This window comes from Labrus bergylta, chromosome 14 (genome assembly GCF_963930695.1).
Source record: "Labrus bergylta chromosome 14, fLabBer1.1, whole genome shotgun sequence".
Classification (NCBI taxonomy): domain Eukaryota; kingdom Metazoa; phylum Chordata; class Actinopteri; order Labriformes; family Labridae; genus Labrus; species Labrus bergylta.
In genome coordinates, this window is record NC_089208.1 from 15,987,883 (window position 1) to 16,007,023 (window position 19,141).

Genomic DNA, 19,141 nt, shown 5'->3' on the forward strand with positions numbered 1-19,141 from the left:
TTTTCCTTTCATTGATAATTCTGAATATAACAAAAGTTTCATGTGACATTTTAAGTAACTTTGAAGATTGTAATCTTTGGAGATACAGCAATCAAAAAATATTTTTTTATGTACACATTGTAGCTTCAAGCTACAATTTAAGTGCTGCTTGCACATCACTAAACAAAACACATATTCTTTGAAAGGGCCTTATTTGATATTGTCTAATTTGACTCTGGTTACCTACATTTTAAGGAAACTCTCATACTAAAAAGAAGTACTTCTATGACTGAGAATTGTACTCCTATAACATTTCTGACTTGCGACTGACAGCATAAGAAATTGTTTTGAAATTGATGCAGTTTAAACCAAAAACCCCATGCTGTCATATTTTGCGTCGAACATGTCTGGGACTCATAATGCAGGAAAATCCTGCTTACAATGATGTTAACGGTGACAATGTCATGTTATAGTTTAGAGAATCTCTAGTGCTACTTTGCACCAATAGGTAAAGCTACTGTGAAGAACATGAAGCTTTTTTGTTAATTTTGGCAAGCCCTTTAAAAACAATGGTACATCTCTTTGCTGAGCTTGATGTGAGGACTGGGAAACTGACCTTTTTGTAATTCCACATACCCAAAACTTGAAATCTTCAGTTACTACAGACACTGCACTTGAAAACAAAGCAAACTCCTTCTATAGCCACAAAACATCGGCAGTCTGCTCCTCTGCTATAAACAGACTTTGTTTTAAATGAGATCTGTTCCCCTTTAAGCACACATACTTATCTATCTTCCTTTTCTTTTTTTTTTTTTCTTTTTTTTTTTTTTTTACAGTATTCCTATTTTTACTTAAGTGTTAGAGTACTTTTTCCTCCCCTTGAGGTTTTGAACCACATCACATCAAATCAAATTGGCCATAAAGACCTCCTGTTTTGTATCTTTTAAAAAAAATGTTTTTCTTGTTCTCAAATCTGAAGTACAAGGATCTGGGCCTTAGGGTCTGTCAGATAAATAGACAATGGTTATTTTTTCTTTAAGTAAATTTCCCTTCAAGCTATACAACAAATGTGAACAAGGATTTTTATTTATTTTTTCTCTTCTAATTGTGTATTGCAATATATGTTCTCATGTGTTTACCTGTCCTCCTTTGCATGTCTTGTTTATACAGTTTAGCACTCATAGATGTCTTTAACTGTCGTGCCACTGGGATTGTGTAATATAATACACCGTCAGGGATTTTCCTCCCCTCGCCTTCTTTCTTCTCTGAATTCAGGCATGAATAAGCTCAGTCATACAGTTATTGTACTGATTGTTATCTGCAGATTTATACTTTGTCCAGATATGACACGTGAATAATAGATCCTTATTCAAACTGAAAAGACGTGTTGGGACAGTGATCCAACCTGAGGAACTTCAGCCTTCCATTTTTTTTGTGTTCTCAGGAAATGAAAGACACATGATGAATGAAATAAAAGTTCATTTAAAGGACCAAAGGGTTCAAAACACTTTACCTGAAAGTGAAATCATATTCAAAAATACAGAGGTTATGGGACCTTTTGATTAGAATCACATGAGGTCCACCATCTGTGCAAATAAAGCTGAAGATAAAGAGTAAGACGTGGTTTGATCGCTGGGCCCTGTGGTGAGCACCAGACTTCAGAGTGTCGGGTTTACTTGGAGAGCGAGCCGCAGAGAGCTGGGTGTTTCTGACATACTGCCCAAACTGGGTTTGGCTCTGGAAGAGTAGCAGCATTAAATACATGCCTCTCCAAAGTTTAACCATTAACGGCTCACTGTTGGTATTTTGTTCTGAGGGTTCTTTGGATTCATCCATCTCCACTGTCCGAGGTTTTTGGGGAGAGCAGGAAGACTTGGTTTTAAATTTCCTGAGAGTCATCTGTCTTGGCTGCAGGAGGAGGGCAATGACAGAGCGCTCCTCCACGTTCAAGATGTGGGTTGTTGGTGTAGAGGAGAGGCGAGTCCGCCGAAAAGTGCTGATTAGAGAAGTGTGTTTGTGTGCGTGCGTGTGCGCTTGTCCGTGTGCGTGTGTGTGGTCCAGGCGAGGGGCCGAGGACAGGATAACATCCAGCAGACCCATCTGTTGAAAATGACAAGGGTCCTGTCTGGAGAAGCTGTGAACCTCAACCCCCTGTGGCAGAGGCGCTTATACCAAAAAAAAAAACCACACATGCACACACACACACTCATTCCAGAGGCTCATAGTTACAACAGTCTGACTGTCTCCTGTCCCACAGCGTTTCTCAACTTGTAAACAAGTTCCTTTGTCTCAGCTGAAGTGTTTACATCTGAAGTTATGAAAATGTGCAGCCCTGTTTGGTCATTCAAAGCTACTGGCTATCTCTGAAATTCAAAGCACTTAGCACCATCAGAGGTGGTTACGTCATGTTGCAATAAAGCGTTATCTGCAGTCTCTGATACAGACGATCCTGGCAGCGTCTGTTATCTCTAAAGTGCGCTGATAACTGTGGTAAACACTGAGCAGCTCGGTGATGTCACTGTCCAGTTTGTGCAGATGCAAGACGAGGGCGTTGACCTTGGCAGAAACACACTCCCTTGTGAGTACACACGGTGGTGTAAGTGTAGGTGTCCGTGCATCTGTCCTTCATTAGATTTATCCAAACATTTCCAGCAGAGCAACTGTGGGGCAAGAATGCAGAAGTCCACTATAGCATGTCAAAAAAGATGATCATTTAATCTTTTACATGTCACATCTTCTGTAAACTTTTCAACCCATAGAAGAAGAAGCCAGGGGAGGAAAAAAAAAAAGAATTTACACCACACAAGTTAAATTGTTTTGACAGAAACATCTGCAGGAAATCTAATGCAAGCTCCTTCTTAATAAGCCGGGCTATTAAAGAGAAAATAAAATGGAAAAAGCTTTTTTTTTTTCTGCATCTTCAACACTGCAAAGCCTCATTTGGGAATAACCACTTTTTTTCGCCTCTGAAGAATTGTGGTTTTCTACTAAGGGCACCACTGGGCTTGTTTTCAAAGTCCCCTCTTTTTATTTTCGTTTCCTGAGCTAAAACATAACAGGGCATTTCGTAATGGGTCAATTAACCGTTCTTCCTCCTCCTAACATAAGTATGTCTTTGATCTAGTTTGCCCTTTTCCTTTTACCACTGCTCCTTTGTTCGTCTGTTTTTGCTGAAATTCTTTTTTTATAAACTAGGCCTATTTAATCACTTTTTTTAGGAGGGCAACATTTGAAAAGTGAACTGCCAACAAACATTCACATTTCTTATCTAACATTTGAATTAGCATGAAATAACACCTTCAACAACAGTGAGAATGAATGTCCCTTCTAGGAATTTGTTTTGCATTGGATTGAGGAAGACACAGGGGCGCATTTGGGCCAGGACGTTGATTGAATTGTGTGCCATAAGTCTTGCGATGTTTCCGTCTGAATCTATCACTTTTGAATGTTTCTGTTTCCTGTCATTTATAGAATTTCCGTCCCATCACCAGCGGGTATGGAAGTTACAGTCGTAAACCTTCATACACTCCTGAGCCCCAGTCCCCGCTGCCTGTCCAGTCCCCGCTGCCTGTCCAGTCCCCGCTGCCTGTCCAGTCCCCGCTGCCTGTCCAGTCCCCGCTGCCTGTCCAGTCCCCGCTGCCTGTCCAGTCCCCGCTGCCCGTCCAGTCCCCGCTGCCTGTCCTGCCCACTCACATGAATAATGGACACTCCAGACCCAACAATGGACACAGCTATGGCTATGGAAACGGGCACGCTCAGTACAACAACCCATCTGGACTTTACGACAGCAATGGAGACAGATCTCTGCCGAGCAAGATGGGAGGACTCAGCCTCAGTGCCACGCACAGGTGAGGTCATCTATATGTGTGATGCAATGTTGAGTCATATAGCCTTATCGCTACTAATACTTACCTAGCTTCAGTAGCTTTAAATACAGCTCTTGTTAGGTACACTGGGCAGTAGAATTGACAGTCAAATGACTTCTGTTTAAAATGCATAAACCTTTCCACTGCTAATAAAGTCTTATGTCTAAGGCAAGGTTCTACATTCAAATACGACTAGAGCACAAGATTAAAAATGAGACAATTATTCTCTGGCCTGCTTATAATGGAAGTTTAGTGCAATACAAAAAAGAGCAGTCCAGAAAGCAGGTAACTGCAGAACTTCACCTGAAGGACGTTGGTTTCACTTCTTCTTAGACACAAAGCACAGCACACAAAGAAAAAACCCTGTTATAAACCTTCTGTTCTGACTATTTGACTATTTCTTGTACCGGTACATTAATTACATAGAACCGTTACAAAATTCACCATAATTTTCTGGTGTAAACTAAACTAAATAATGGAACAGTGTGTTTTTATACTTCACTGATCCATGTTGCTGACTCTTCTGAAGACACTAACAGATACACACACAGAAGCACACTCACAGACAAACTTTGGAAGTCTCTGTACACACCTGCACAGATGGCTGTGTGGACTGGAAAAGACATTTGTTGTTGTGTATCCTCTCCAGCAGGCAATAAATGTGTGTGTTTAGTCTCCTGGTGAACATCCTCTCCAGCACTCCCTGATTCCTGGGAAACAGTAAAATAGCAACTTTATACAACTCATTGCCTGCTGTTAATCTTTTATTACGCTAGTTCATTGTTTTTTTCTCTCTCTCTCTCTCTCAGTCTTACTTTTCTCGGTCTTTTGCGCTCTCTCTTACTCTCTCAAACAAACCACACAAACACACACCCCAAGGCTGGCTGTGAAGCGCATCCTTCAGACTCCTGGAGTCCAGAGACGAACACTAAGTTAAGTGTGTCAGGATTTGAACACATCTGTCAGCAGTCCTGCTCATCTCCCAGAGGCTCTGCCTGTTTGAAAAGTATCCTATGAACAGCATCCATCCTCTTAGGTTTGGGAATCACTTGATGGATGGATGAACACACAGAGCTGCTGTGATTAAGACTTCATGCCTGTGAAATCACATGTCAGTTGTAAAGTGTAGACGCCTGTTTTCCCCCCTCTGCGTGCGCTTCACTGCTGGTTCAGAAAAAAAAGAGAGAGGTGCTCTACTTCATCTGTTTAAACAAAAGAAATAGTTTACTTCTCTTTCTTTGGTGCTCTGGCATCTGTTCTTTTATCTCTTTGTTGAGGCTAAAACTTTAACTCATCTCATCTCTCCCTTGTTCAAACATAAACCCAGGAAAATGAAACATCCAATCACCAAAATGTTTGCACATCTACTTTTTTTTAAGAGAAGAACAAACACTGGGTCCTTAAAGGGTTCATTTTCTGTTGTCTTGACATAAGAACAATTTATGATTTTTGTAACTTGCCATCATTTATCAAAGTGGATTGCAATAAAACTGAATCTTGCCCCCCATGTCTCCCTCAGCCCAGAGCCTCCCACACACTCTCCTGTGGGCCGTAATGGTGTCGACACGCAGTCAGACGTCTACAAGATGCTGCAGGACAACGTGGAGCCCGTCTCTGAACCCAAACAGTCAGGCTCCTTCAAATACCTCCAGGGAATCCTGGAGGCAGAGGATGGAGGTAGGGATTCCTGTGAGCATGTGTTCTGTGAAGGCCTGCATGTGTGTGATGGTGGACAGAAAAGAAACCTCCATCTGCATTTTTTTTTTTTTTTTTTAACAAAAACAGGAACATTTACCGTAGCGCTGGGATTGAGAAAATGTCCACCAAAAGTCAATTTTTATTTGTTGCATAATTTTAAATATATTACAAATCGATAGGAGTTAGGATTCACTCTCACTGATCTTTTGATATGTTTAAAATGACCTGTTTGTAGTTTTCTGCAAAATGTCGAAAAGCCCAAACACATTTTCCCGAGCCTATGTTAAAAATGGAATGGAAAAAAAAAAGTGTTATGTCCCACCAACTAACCAAATCTTATGAATATAACGTTCAATACAACACTTATAGCCAGAAAAAATCTGAATCATAGAAACTGCTAATATTTAGCATTTTGCTATAACTTTAAAGTTGGCTAATCTGTTCTCTTATTAGTTTTCTTTCTGAAGTTTCTTGTTATGGGTTCGGAATAATAAAAGTGTCCTAATCGTCCTCTTTTGGAACAAAGGTGGCAAAATTATCCATAATTTGTGAAAAGAAAGTTATGCAAAACATTTTGAACTGGTTTCAAATAAAGAAGGTCAGACACGCAGCTGAGGGAGGTAAAAAATCTTGAGTATATTTCTCTGAGCAGATGAGACTTGTGATTCCAGCCAAAGGAACATCTTGCCTTTCTCAGGTGGCTCCTGACTCACTTTGCTGAGCTCTCCATCTCACTGGCATAGTTTTCCTTTTATAGAAAGACACAGACAGCTAGGTTATGGGGATGGAACAGAAGAGAGGGAGAGACAAAAAGCAAGACCTTTGAGGGTGGAGGGGGGGGTTGAAGATGAAGTGCTTTAAATAGCTTAAACATGAGTGAGCAGGGGAGGGGAGTTTTGGTTTTGCAATTTACTGCAAAAACAACTTCACTTTGTACAATAAAGATAGAAAGATTGTTTCCTGTCTGCCCCCTGACTGCCTGGCGTTCCAGCTTTTGAGCATGTGATGCTGACAGCAGCAGAGGAAGGCTAATCTTCCGAGCTAAGACATTCCTTTAAGGTTCCATGTTCACCACTGAAGCTGGGAAAGAGCAGCAGAGAAAGTTTTAATTATAAGCCTTGTGTTTGTCTGATAATGAGGAAATAGCCTGGACATTGGAGGAGTTGACTTATGACCTGTTGCTACGGATTTTCTATGATTAATCAGAGAACGCTGATATGTCCTTGAAAAAACTCCTTTCACCTTTTCTTCTATGAGTGGAGTGTAACCAGCTGTGAATGTACATACAATGTGTAATTCAAAGTCAGCTGCTGTGTTCAGTTGCATTTTCCATTGTCAAACATTCACAGAACGTTTTAGTCCTACAGTTATCTTTTCAAACGGGTTTATCTTCAATGTGGGAACTGGCACAATAATTAAGGAACAGCCCTGCTTCTACAATGAGGTCTGGAGCTGATCCAGACGTCGGTGTTTCATTGATTCACCACTTACCTTTGCATTCAAAGCAATACCAGAGAAAGAAGAGCAGCAGAAAGAGACAGATGTGAGAGCTACTAAATGGGTTTTCAGGGGCAGAGGCTCTGCTGATGGATCACAGAGGTCTAATAGGTCTGCTGGCAGTGGGCTTACAGCTTGGGAGACTGACAGGTTGATTGACAGGTAAAGCCCTTGATGAAACAAGAAGACACTTTAGGTTTACTTTGGGATTACTCTAAAAGCGATCTGTCTCTTTGTTGATGTTTGGAGCTGTCAGTAATCTTGGTGAGAGAGTGAAATCCTGACACAGATGCTGCCTAAGGTTGTTGTTTAGTTGAGTTTTAGTAGCTCATATGAGAATAAAACAAGTCAAATCTCTTTTTTGACATATGTTTTAGTCCAATCATCGTGTTAGTGAATGCATAACTTGCTGTCAGACTTTTCCAGCACAGTGGTAGGTCTCCTTTTGAAGGAGAAAGCCCCTGTAGAGGCCATGTTGACTTTCAGGGGCTTTTAAAGTTAAAGCAAACAAGAGTGTCAGTTTACCCAGGATTCCACAGACGCCACCATGATTGGATAACACAGAAGTCATTTTACTGATGGTAGAGTTCAGTTGTGTGAAGCAATATTTAAAAAAAAAAAAGAATCAAAATGTGTTACTTTTGTACAATGAGTTAGTTTTTGGTTTCTTTCATGAAGGTTTTCCCCTTAAATGTACTTGAAGGTTTTAAGTACATTTAAGGGGAATAACCAGAAGAAGACAGAATACAACGTGATTGGTGGAGTGTTTTTATGTTATTTATTTTTTCAGAAAAAGAAATAAACCAAGTTTCAGTGATGTTGTCCCTTCCCCGAACTTCAACTTCAAGTTTAGTTGTCTTAGGTTTTTATTTATTTTTAAATATTTGACTTTTGATTGATTATTTTCTGAAAAGCAAGTTTCCATCCATTGGCACAAGAAATTGGGTTTCTGTTTGCAGAGCCTTCTAAAATAAGACGTTCTCAAAACCAGAAGCTTTGAACACATTTAAACACATCTTGTCCTGACTTTATACAGGGATATAAGGATGTAGAAAAGTAACGCATGTTTTTTTTTTGTCTGTTTACTCACACTTCTTCAGCACCCCATACCCTAACTTGTGTCCAGCACCTTCTTTTCCATCAGTATTTTTTCAGTTCATAACTCAGTGAGAGGATCGGTCCACAGACAGCGCTCAGGGGGAGCAGGCTTTGACCTCGATCAGAATAACTCTGACAAAATACATCCATCAGAATCACTGCTGATACTTTAAATCTATAATACGTTTCCTATTATTGATTGCTTCCTTATGTTACCTTTGAATGTTCACATACAGTTATATATATCTAACTTTGAGTTTACTTTGTCTAAAAAACTTTGTTCGATTTATGATAGCTTAATGGAACAGCAGGATTTTAATCATGTGGTGATGACCACAACTGAGGCAGGTGAAGGTGAAGATGAATTTTAAATCACTTCAGTTATCCGCCTCCTTCAAACTCTGTTTCAGATTATTCCATTCTTAGAGATTTTTAGAGAAAGACAGAGAGAGCGTTACTTCCAAATAGTTATTCCTCGTGGAGCAACACAGTGATAGTGGCAATGGTACAAGAGTTAAAGCCCTGGTAAGATTTCAGGTCTACTGGGGATAAACATGTGATTCAAGTGTTGGAGGGTTTAACCCTTTGTCTCTCTGTAGGAGCAGGAGCAGGGGTCTTTTGATAATTCTATAAGTCAGCAAACAAAGTCGTTAATAAGTAGCTCACATTATTTTTGTTCAGCCCAGTAGCAGACAAAACCTTGAAGCACACTGTGTGAAGTGATGTAAAGCAACTCAAAATATAAAATAGTAATGTCTGAACTTCTTAATTAAGTGAATTATTGAGGCCCAGTTGTCATCATCTTTGTTGTCACAAGAGTGATATTCAGCCCTGAGATATGAAAAGGATGGTTTACATAAAATCCCAAATAAAGTTTTCTTTTTACCCGTTCAAGTAGATACCATTCCAGACAACAGCTGTCTTAAATTACACTGTTATTGCTGTTTATTTATCTTAGTACATCGTGATTCCCTTTGCCTAACACTCCCCGAGGCTTCACTCTCTGCATTTGACAGATTTCATGTGTGCTAATGTCTACATGTGACAGTTGTAAAGTGTGTCTAGTTAATGTTAGTCACAGTTTGAGACACAAATGGTGCCATGGAAACTATTTGAGGTGAGTTATGACTTTTTAAAACCCCAAATGTAAACACCTGTCAAATAAAACATGGTATCGTTCTGCATTTGGCAACACAAAATGTGGAGCCCAAACCATCTGTCTGTTTTAAAATGTAGAAGCAAGAATAAACAAACACTTATTCATTATATCTACTCCTGACTACAGTCATTAAAGGCTTCTTTTAGTCAACCCTCCCCTCTGTGAGAAAGTCACAAGAGAGCTACACATGAAAGCTCTTCTATTAGAGAGTATAATTGAGTAATAGAGACATTAATCCCAGAAATAACATACCCAGCTAATGTCAGCTCTTAAACACACCATGGAGCAGTCAGAGGCTAAACGTTTCAGAGGGCTGGAGAGCACTTTGAGTCAGGTGCTAGATGAAAGCTAATTAGACTGCGGTTAGTGGCTCTGATAGGTGGCCTGTTGGCCTGGATAACCCCTGCTGGCACATCATCAATACTGAGAAGTCAAATGTGCTGCAGTTTACGGCTCTGCCTCACTGATCTAAGTCGGAAACCTTCAAGTGGCTGCAGAAATCCAGTTTAAAACAATGCTCCTTTCAAATAGTCCAGTCAGGCATGGCTAAAGCTGTGATGGTTCGAGTTTATCAGAAGCGCAATTTGTGGGAAGGCAGTATCCCTCCTTTTTCATGAGACTTATCATCATCAATTACTCTGTAAAAAAAAAAATCATTTTAAATATCGAAGAACATCTCCTTGACATGTTCAAGATATTAAGATTAGACCAAGGCGCTACATTGTTTCTTGACACTGTGATGGATGTCATCATAACTCACCTTGTGTTGTTCACACATATCCCCTGGATTGTAGCACAGTTGTGTGATGGTTGAAGCACGACTCGGTAACTGGCATGTTTTCCCTGCTGAGGGTCTTGCCAGGTTGATTGATGAATTACTACTAAGAAGTGCTGCCACTCACACCTGAACAGAGCAAACATGAAGGAGCAAGAGAGGCTGTTGGAGGGGAAGAACTGAAACGGACAGAAATAAAGTGAAATGTTATCTAGGCCCAAACTTCATAGAGTGTAACTGGGAATTGTTATCAGCACATACTGTACATTTCACATATCATCAATTTGTTAAAAAAAAAACAATCCATCGGATATGTTGCCCATACCCTTTTAAACATCAAGTTAGTGAAAACTTAGAGGTGTTTCCCTGATTATTTATATTCACGAGGTGCACACAACAATAGGAACACACAACAGTATTTATCAAGTTATATGTAAGGACAATATGGTTAATAATGCCAGATCAGCAAAAGGTTGTCCTCAGCTAGGTACTCATTGGGAGCTTTTTTTATGACGTGTACACTCCAAAAAGTACAGAACACTAGCAATCATACACATGTTAATTGCAGGTTGTGTTACCCAGCGTGTGATTAGTTTTAATGATACAGTACATTTATTACTATACTAAGCCCAATGCAAGCAGGACAACACAGCACTCATCTGTGAGGAGGACCAGAAGTAGTGAGAAGTAGTACAGCATGGGAAAAACTGACCTTTAGTACCTCCCTTGAGGGAAGTGTGTGAAACATGAGTCTATCTTTATATAATTTACTGGCAAAATACAAACCTGACAGCCAGCGGGCACAAGTAGTACTACCAGGAACTCAGAGGGATTCCCTGCAGAGTGAAAAACAAACACAAGTACACACTCTCATGAAGCTGGATGGCTTTCTCCCTTTACTTAAAGGATAGGCACTACCTGGAGTGTAGTGGCCCTTCAACAGATGCTCACACACACATTCCTAATATAAGCAGGTTTACCTAGTTCACCTGAGGCCAGCTGGAAAACCCTTTGAGAGAATTCTGCTTGTTTTTAAGTCCTAGCCTTTGACAGTTGACAGTGTAAATTCTTACATTAATTCTGTGAATATTTTTGTTACTTCCAGGTGTTTCCCCAACAGACAGGATGAGGAACTTAAAGTCCCCAATCAGGTCTCCGATCCCCAAACTGGGAAGCCCCATCCCCAGCCCCATGCCTGGTCTTCAGAAGCTACCCCAGTGCACACGCTGCTATAACGGCATTGTGTAAGTATTGTTCACATCCTGGTGTCATTATTAAGCATATACGCAATAATTGAGTATACAACTACACTGAACATTTCAAAGACTACACATGTAAATCTGTCTCTTTAGTTGAAGTTTGTCTGAAAAAGTGTGTGACCATTTTTTTGATACTTTCATCCATCCAAATTTATTTTCAAGAAAAGTAAAAGATTTAATTTGCATTGTGTTACAAAAAAAAGCATGAAAAGAAAGTCATTCGATATCATACTGGAAATATGAATGATTTTCCTTCTTGGAGTTGCTTTTGAAACTATTTTGATTGCCATCTGGGAAAGATATGTTTCGGTCGGATTTTATCACTTTGTCTGAGAAGTTGTAAAGTTTAAATGTTGAACTGTGGGAGGTGAGTCTTGGCTCTTTGCAGATTCTGAAACATTGAAGTGAACTACAGCAGATAAACCTGCACCAACAGGCCTCCGCAAAGTGGAAAATCTATCCATTTATCATCTTAATGATTAATCCAAGCGCTCCTCCGCACCCCTTCTAACTCAATCATGCTTTATACGAAAACTTCCCCGCACACTCACTAAGCACAGGTATCCAATCTTGCAATAAACAGTCACACATAAGAATGAGCACGTACACACACACACCTTTCTGCCTAAGTGGCTAAATGCATTGGTAATCCCCCCTCTATAAAAGCAGCTGCAGGTAAGCAGTGATGTCATCGGCTTACTCTAGTTGTTAACAGGAGTGCATTGTGGGAGCTTGCCGGGCACAATAAGGCTCTTATGACCAGTGAGCCTTTTACAGCTTTTTAAACAAATATAGAGCACTGTGTCAATAGTTTACCCAGTCAGTTGTGCGGTTAAACATGCAGAGCGGTCACATTAAAAGGAGCAGGCTGGTGACTGCATGGTCGCTGGCTGAATCCCAAGTCCAGAAAGGAAAATCTAATTGGGAGCGGTGAATGAACAACGCCCTTAATGACTGAGTGAAGCAGTGAACGTCTAAATGCAGCAGTGTTGATCAGCAGCCAGCCGGCAGAATAAACATGTGCCAGTCAACTTCAGAATTCAACGCTACAAATGTGTGTGAACCTTGCTCCTTCTGAAACTCCTCTCAGGATGTCCATCCATCCATCCATTATCTATTCTGATTATGTTGTTAAGTGTCAGGCAGGTGTCAGACCTTCATGATTCCTGCTATGTTATCACATATATGCAAAGGCTTGAATGGTTGAAGTGACTAAAAACGTTTGATAATTGTTGATTTGCATAGACAACAGAAGGTTCAATAAACAACTGGGAGGCTGTTTTGAACATTTTATCATCGCTGACTGACTTTTGAATTTATCTGCTCAATGTTTGTACTCTGGGATGATCATGACCTCTGCCTGAACTGCTCAGAGCCCTTGAAAGCATCATTTTTCCATCATGTATTTTTATGTTTCTCAGTAGTGCAACCCTTTAGTTTTTCAATTTAAACTTGTCTTTTTTTAATGCACAATACCACCCTGTTTAAATGCATTAAGGAAAAAAATTACATATATAATAATAGTATTAAAGCGCTTTAAGAAAACAAGTTGAGAGGTGCTTTACGAATGTGCCACCTTTCTCTCATTTCATCTACTCTACAAAACATGTAACCCAGTGTTTTCTTTGTACACTGTCAATCATGATTTTATCCAGATTAAGCAAAAAATAATGCATGAAAGAACCACATGAATATTAGGAATCCATCAGCAACTAGCACAATTCTTTTTTTAATTGTCTTCAAACATTCAGTCTTCTCCTTCTGTTTTTACATTTCTCACACTTCCGTCTGCCTTCTTCTCTTTCCAGTGGGACCATCGTAAAAGCTCGGGACAAGCTCTACCACCCCGAGTGCTTCATGTGCGACGACTGCGGCATGAACCTCAAGCAGAGAGGGTATTTCTTCATCGAGGACAATCTGTACTGTGAGACCCACGCCAAGGCTCGCGTCCAGCCTCCAGAAGGCTACGACGTTGTTGCCGTTTACCCAAACTCCAAGGTGGAGCTGGTCTGAGACAAAGACGGAGCAGGAGCTGGATGTAATGTAATATAACAGGGAAAGTAAAATGTAGGTGAACAGGGCTACTGAGTATTCTAGTGTGCATTTATCAGGCTCTGTCAAGCAGGAATGCAGATCTTGGATAAGTTTTGCCTTTGGGGGGGTTCATAAATGTTGTGATCCAAAATCAGCATTTCTACACAGACAGATTGATAAATTCTGTGTCCATTGATAATTATGAGATATGTCGACAGATATGTGGCTTGGATCTGATGAGTGTCCCAAAACTCAAACCCATTTTAAAAAACTGACATTCAATGCTACGTCCCAACATGACAGCACTCGTTTACCAATAAGTGTTGACATTGGATTTTAGATCCATGAGAAACATTGAACTCATCATGTTCATAGACGAGTTGTGCATATTCAAGCTCGCATCCACATTCCAAGCAGAACATGTTAAAGGCCACATATTATGCAAAATACACTTTACCATGTTTTTTAAACACTAATATGTGTCTCTAGTCTGTCTACAAACCCCCGAATTATAAGAAAAGTCTATCCTCTCTTGTCTTTTTCCTGCTCCACTTTTCAGAAAATGTGCGCCCAAACAGACCGTTTGCAGATTTTCCCTTCATGACATCACAAAGGGCAGTAACCCCTCCCCTAGGCTAGGTTGGTGACAATCCCACAGCCAAGTGTTAGTTCTGCACTCTGAGTCTGCCTACTCACCTTAAAAAAAATAGGGCATGGTGCAAGAAAGCCTGAGCCACATCCCCTTTCAGAGAGGGGTGTGGTCAGACACGGCTCACTTCCATTTAAAGCTACAGACACAGAAACAGCCTGTTCTGAGGAGGGCTGAAGTAGAGCGGGTTGTAGGCATGCTAAAATACAGGATCGGAGTGGATTTTTTTAAAAAGAGACTTTTCAGACATGTTTTTTGGGAGCTCCAACACTTCATTAAAGTTGTTGAAAAAGAGTATAATATGTGACCTTTAAAAGACAAATGAAACATCAAATGTACTGATTAAAACAATTGTCAGAAGAATGAAAGATTCAGTTTGAAATTACACCAGCAGACTTCAGCTGCTGCTTTTCAGCAAAATACTCAGTTTCCCATTATAACCATCACTCAGGCCTTAAAATATCTAACAGCAGTGTGTGTTTTTGATGTGGGTTATCACAAGACTATTTTAGTTGATATTTTAATGTCTGTGTTACAGTCATCAAAGGTATAATGTTATATCGTTTAAAACCTGGTGCGGGGTTTGAAGGTGTCAGTATTCTTTTTAACTATGTAACAGTTACACATATTACTCCTCTGGATGGACTTTTGCATTCTTCATTTTACATCTTTGCAGTTTACTTTCAGACTTTCTTCGTTACAAAACTGGGTGACATTCTGTTTGATGGTCACTTTTTTTCTGCTCAATTTACACTTATGCAAAACAATAAGCAATATTCATACCAAGCAGATCTTTCAATGTTAGGATATGGAATGCGCAGCTGCGTTTCTTTCGGTGAACAGGTTTACAGAACTCGTAACATGTAGTAAAGGCCTCTGTATGCAGCTATCCAAGCACCACCCTCTGAACTGTAAACAAAGCCCTGCAGGAGGCATCCTCCCAGTTCTCTCAGGAACTGTGTTGAGAAACAGAATTTCTACCCGATGGTATTATAAAAAGCATCACATTGCAAGAAAGGAGACTTAAATAATGCAAAGCATGCATGTAATGATGACATTTTTAACGGTTGTGATAATTTATTCCAGACGATTGTAACTCAAATTCTCTAGACTACCTGTCTGAAGAGGAATTTAAACTCTCCCTCGTGTTCACACCAGAGAATTCCAGTTCAAACCCAGAGCACACAGTTCATCTGGATCACTCCATTCACACTTATGTGTTCTCTGATTCTTATGTCAACTTTTAAAAAATGGTCATGTGCATTCGAGACGGGAAACATGGAAGTAGAAAACTGGGAAACTGGGCAGCTTTCAACATGTGTGAGCAATATTCACTGTGTTTGGTTTTTTGGACCCACAACATAGATACATTACAGATCCTCGTAGGGAGAGAGAAACTGAGTGTATGCATAGTTGCATTCCCTTCCTGCTATGAGCTCAAATTTCTGGCCGTGGCTGAAATCCATGACGAAAATGAAATGTACTTTGACATTTCCTCAGAGAGAAGAGAAACAGAAAGCGATGACATGGAGAGATGAAAAGAAGGGGTGTATTTTTCTGCTTCAAAATGAAAGAAATATGATATTGTGACTGCAACACAGGGCCAAAACGTCTTTAATTTTTGTGAATAGTGAATTAAATTGGATAGGGTGATCCTTTTCATAATTGGTAGAGTTTTTTTATAGCTTGTAGTTTGAGATGAAAGATGAATTTTGCAGTGCAGGTATCCTTGAGTTTGTTCAAGATATCGTCAATGATGTGTAGCTGCTGGTATGCCGTCTGTACTAGTTATCTTGTAAATTATGTGAAAATTATATTGCTACCACATTGTTCCTTTTGTATTGTACATATTTGTTTTATGATGATATAACGTATAAGTCATGTGCCTTTTCATACTCATTGTTTCTAGATGATTTCTTTGACACAAATCTTTTTTCTTGTGTTTAACTTATTGTCCTACAAACCCATGTTTTTGTTCTGGAGCTTCTTATTGGCTTTTCTTCCCCCTCGAATAACTAAATAAAATGAGAAGTGCTTTACAGTGGCGTGAGTGTTCACATTCTTCACTGCAGACTTTTACAACATGTTTTAGAGCTGTGCAGTGAAAAACACAAGAGGTTCAGGTTTTCTTAGTTTGACCCCCCCCCCCAGCTCTAACATGGAGGTTATTGTGCAAGACCACCAGGTAGACACGCACTTAAAGAGGCTTTACATTTGAGTGTAAAGTTATCAAGACACAAAACCTGGTGTTGTGTTTCCATGGTGTCTCATTCAACTTTAATGCCAAGGAGAATAAATGCATTTTGTAACTGAACATCAGCAGCCACCATGCCAAACATTACTGTGAAAACCCAGAAAGTGAAGTTATACATAAAGCCTGGCTCTAAAGAAATCAAACGTTGGTGCCTGTTTCTGGACAGAGTGTGAATTAAACCAGTAGCCTATCTTACTTTAAAGTGGCACTCTGAAAAGCATCTTGAGGGTCGTATTTCTTCACTGTAGAGTCCTGAAGAACTATTCAGACTGATTCCAAAAATGACATCTGTCCTCTAAGTGAGTGTAAACACAGACAGAGATGTACGGTGGCCAGCAGGGGCAAATGTGCTGAGCTTCCATCGCAATCTCAAGAAATGTAACATTAGGGGTTTTGCAATTCTCTTTCATTTCTAGCATCTTGATTTCAATCGTGTATTTTCAGGGATAATTGCTGTTAATGAACTTCTTCTGGCTTCTGCAGCATGGTTTACATTTGCAGCACATTTTTGTAGGTTCATTTGTGAAGTATTTTTGAATGAGTTTTGGTTTTGTTCTGTCTTATAACAGATATTTAGTAGACTGCTGCAGCATGTTTGTTCCTCCAAGCCACCACAGTAAGGGCCAGATGGAGCTAAAAGAAAAAAAGACATCATAACAAGCAAAAGACATGGCTGAAGCAGATGTGTAAAAAAGTGACAAAACAATCAAATAGAATGAAGAGAATGCAGAACAAAATAAATCTTTTAAATTATCATTACCCATATCACATGCGTTCACATCTGTGCATGTTAAAATCAGAAATGATCACAAGCATGAACATGAATCTTATTTTTAATTAGTTGGCGTTTTTTTAAATTATCAAATAAATCAATAATTAAAGGTCTTTTTGGGTTTTACGTGAAATGTTGCAGCCCATACATTCCATAAAAAAACACTGACGAACAGCATTAAAGGGAAAGGTTGAATTAAACCCTCATTTAGTCCTGCAGTTTACCTCTAATTGTTCTTCAGGAAATTTGATAATTAATTAACTATATTAGTCCAAATTGAATGTGATACTATAACAAGCCATATCAGGAAAAGCCAATTAGACTCTATCTGCTTTAATAGGGCACTTAAAGAAGTAGGCCTAATGCCTTTCTGGGAAATGGGCCAATGGTGCTAAAGCATTCTCATTCTTTGTAGCGTTTGCTTTATGGCACTGTTAACGTGTTGTCTTTCATCACGCTTGCAGCTTCTCATCTTACCGTATGTGAGCGAAATGTCAAATCTATATAACACATACAGTTGCAGTCAGTGGCTCGGATTCAAGGGAGTTCCTGTAATCAAGACCAGGAGGCGAGAGACCACCTCACAGCTCATTTAATGACCTCGCACCTTCAGAAGTAGCTCGTTCAACATCCACGGTGAGTGTGCGGAAAAATAAAAGCTGCTAGAATAGAGAAGAGGAGAGAAGTAAACAAGCCGTTACTCCTGTATAATCAACATTACTCACTTTTGCTTATGTTTACCGTATGCATGGCACAAGTGCTCAGTCACAATTGTAACATTATATATAGATTCATATTCTTATTGTTGTTCTACAGGCATAATGCAGAAATCTATTATGAGTATTAAATCAAGACAGAATTACTTAAAGAAAGGTTTTTCTTTCATTTTTCCTATAATGATAGTCTGTATACCTACCACAGACAAAGAAGCCATACTGGGACTTTGTAATTGAGTTTGTGAAGTAAATATGAAATTACCTTAAATTTGGGGTAAAGGTAATTCACAAAATTGGCCCACACGGAGAGTGTAAGCAAAACTGAGGCCATGAAAGATATAGAGAGAGAAACCCAGACAATACAACTTGAAAACAAACTCATGTTGTCTTCACTCACATCTATAAACATGAGGTCTACTTCACTGATAAACACTTCATGTAGCTCAGAAACTGAGCTCCCTTTCCTCTGCATGACTGCAGCAAAAAAGACCAGAGTCCATAAAATGCCAGAGAACTGACCAGGATCAGGTTCTTCACGTTGGCCTCTTTGGAGAAATTGATTTAAATTGTTGACAGTATTGCTTCTCTTATACAATATAAGTATTATTATGTTTTAAGTATTTAACCACATTAACCATCTTATGGATCTGCTGCTTGAACAAATTTATAAACTCCTATTTCCATCACTTTGTTTCCCACTTTCACATCCGGACAGTCATCTTTCTCCATTATTCTTCCTCCATAACTTTGTTTTAATAAACAATGAAATTCGAACCCCAACAACACTTGTAAAATGAAAATTCTTTTGAAATGACAACTCAGATAATGCCATACTTTCTCTGAGTTAAAGAGTTTTTCCTGTTCACTTCTCAGCTTTGTGAAGCATTCTGCTCATTCCTGATCTTCGAGCTCATACGGCACCAACCTGTTGTCTGTGACAGCAGTGATTTGTGTAGTCTCACACGATGAGTGCAGACTGTACTTTTTGTATAGGAGACTTTATGGTACATATGGCAGAGCAGCATTCTGACCATTCCTCCTCAGATACAGATTGAAGACATGACCCATAAAGATCTACAAGCAACACACGAAACCTTCAATTTCTAACAGTAGAAGGTCTTTTAGAGGCTTTAATAAGGAGTTCAGTGAGAGGAGTGTTCTCTGGATGATGGAAGTTAAGAGCCGTAATAACACTTGTAGTCTGCTGTATATCAGAGGACTGACAGCTTTGTTACCGTTCTAATGGCTGTGGTGTAGCTGGTGAATTTATTTGTATGACCTGACAGGTTACTAAAAGTTACTGTGAATGTTCTGAACAGCAGAAGTGGAAACTTATGACCTTGTCTACTATGAACTATGAATGTGAGTGTATCTGCTCTTCAAAA

General features: G+C 39.5%; 1 protein-coding gene across 1 annotated transcript in view; it reads left to right on the forward strand.

Moving 5' to 3' along the window:
* The window catches only part of pdlim4 (PDZ and LIM domain 4), a 43,742-nt gene extending 27,689 nt beyond the window's left edge, over positions 1 to 16,053 (forward strand). The window contains exons 4-7 of the mRNA XM_020638329.3: positions 3,451 to 3,827; positions 5,365 to 5,522; positions 11,178 to 11,316; positions 13,140 to 16,053. Of these exons, the coding sequence (XP_020493985.2) occupies positions 3,451 to 3,827; positions 5,365 to 5,522; positions 11,178 to 11,316; positions 13,140 to 13,344 (879 nt within the window). The 3' untranslated portion in view covers positions 13,345 to 16,053. The remainder of the gene's footprint in view (positions 1 to 3,450; positions 3,828 to 5,364; positions 5,523 to 11,177; positions 11,317 to 13,139) is intronic.
* The last annotated feature ends 3,088 nt before the right edge of the window (positions 16,054 to 19,141 follow it).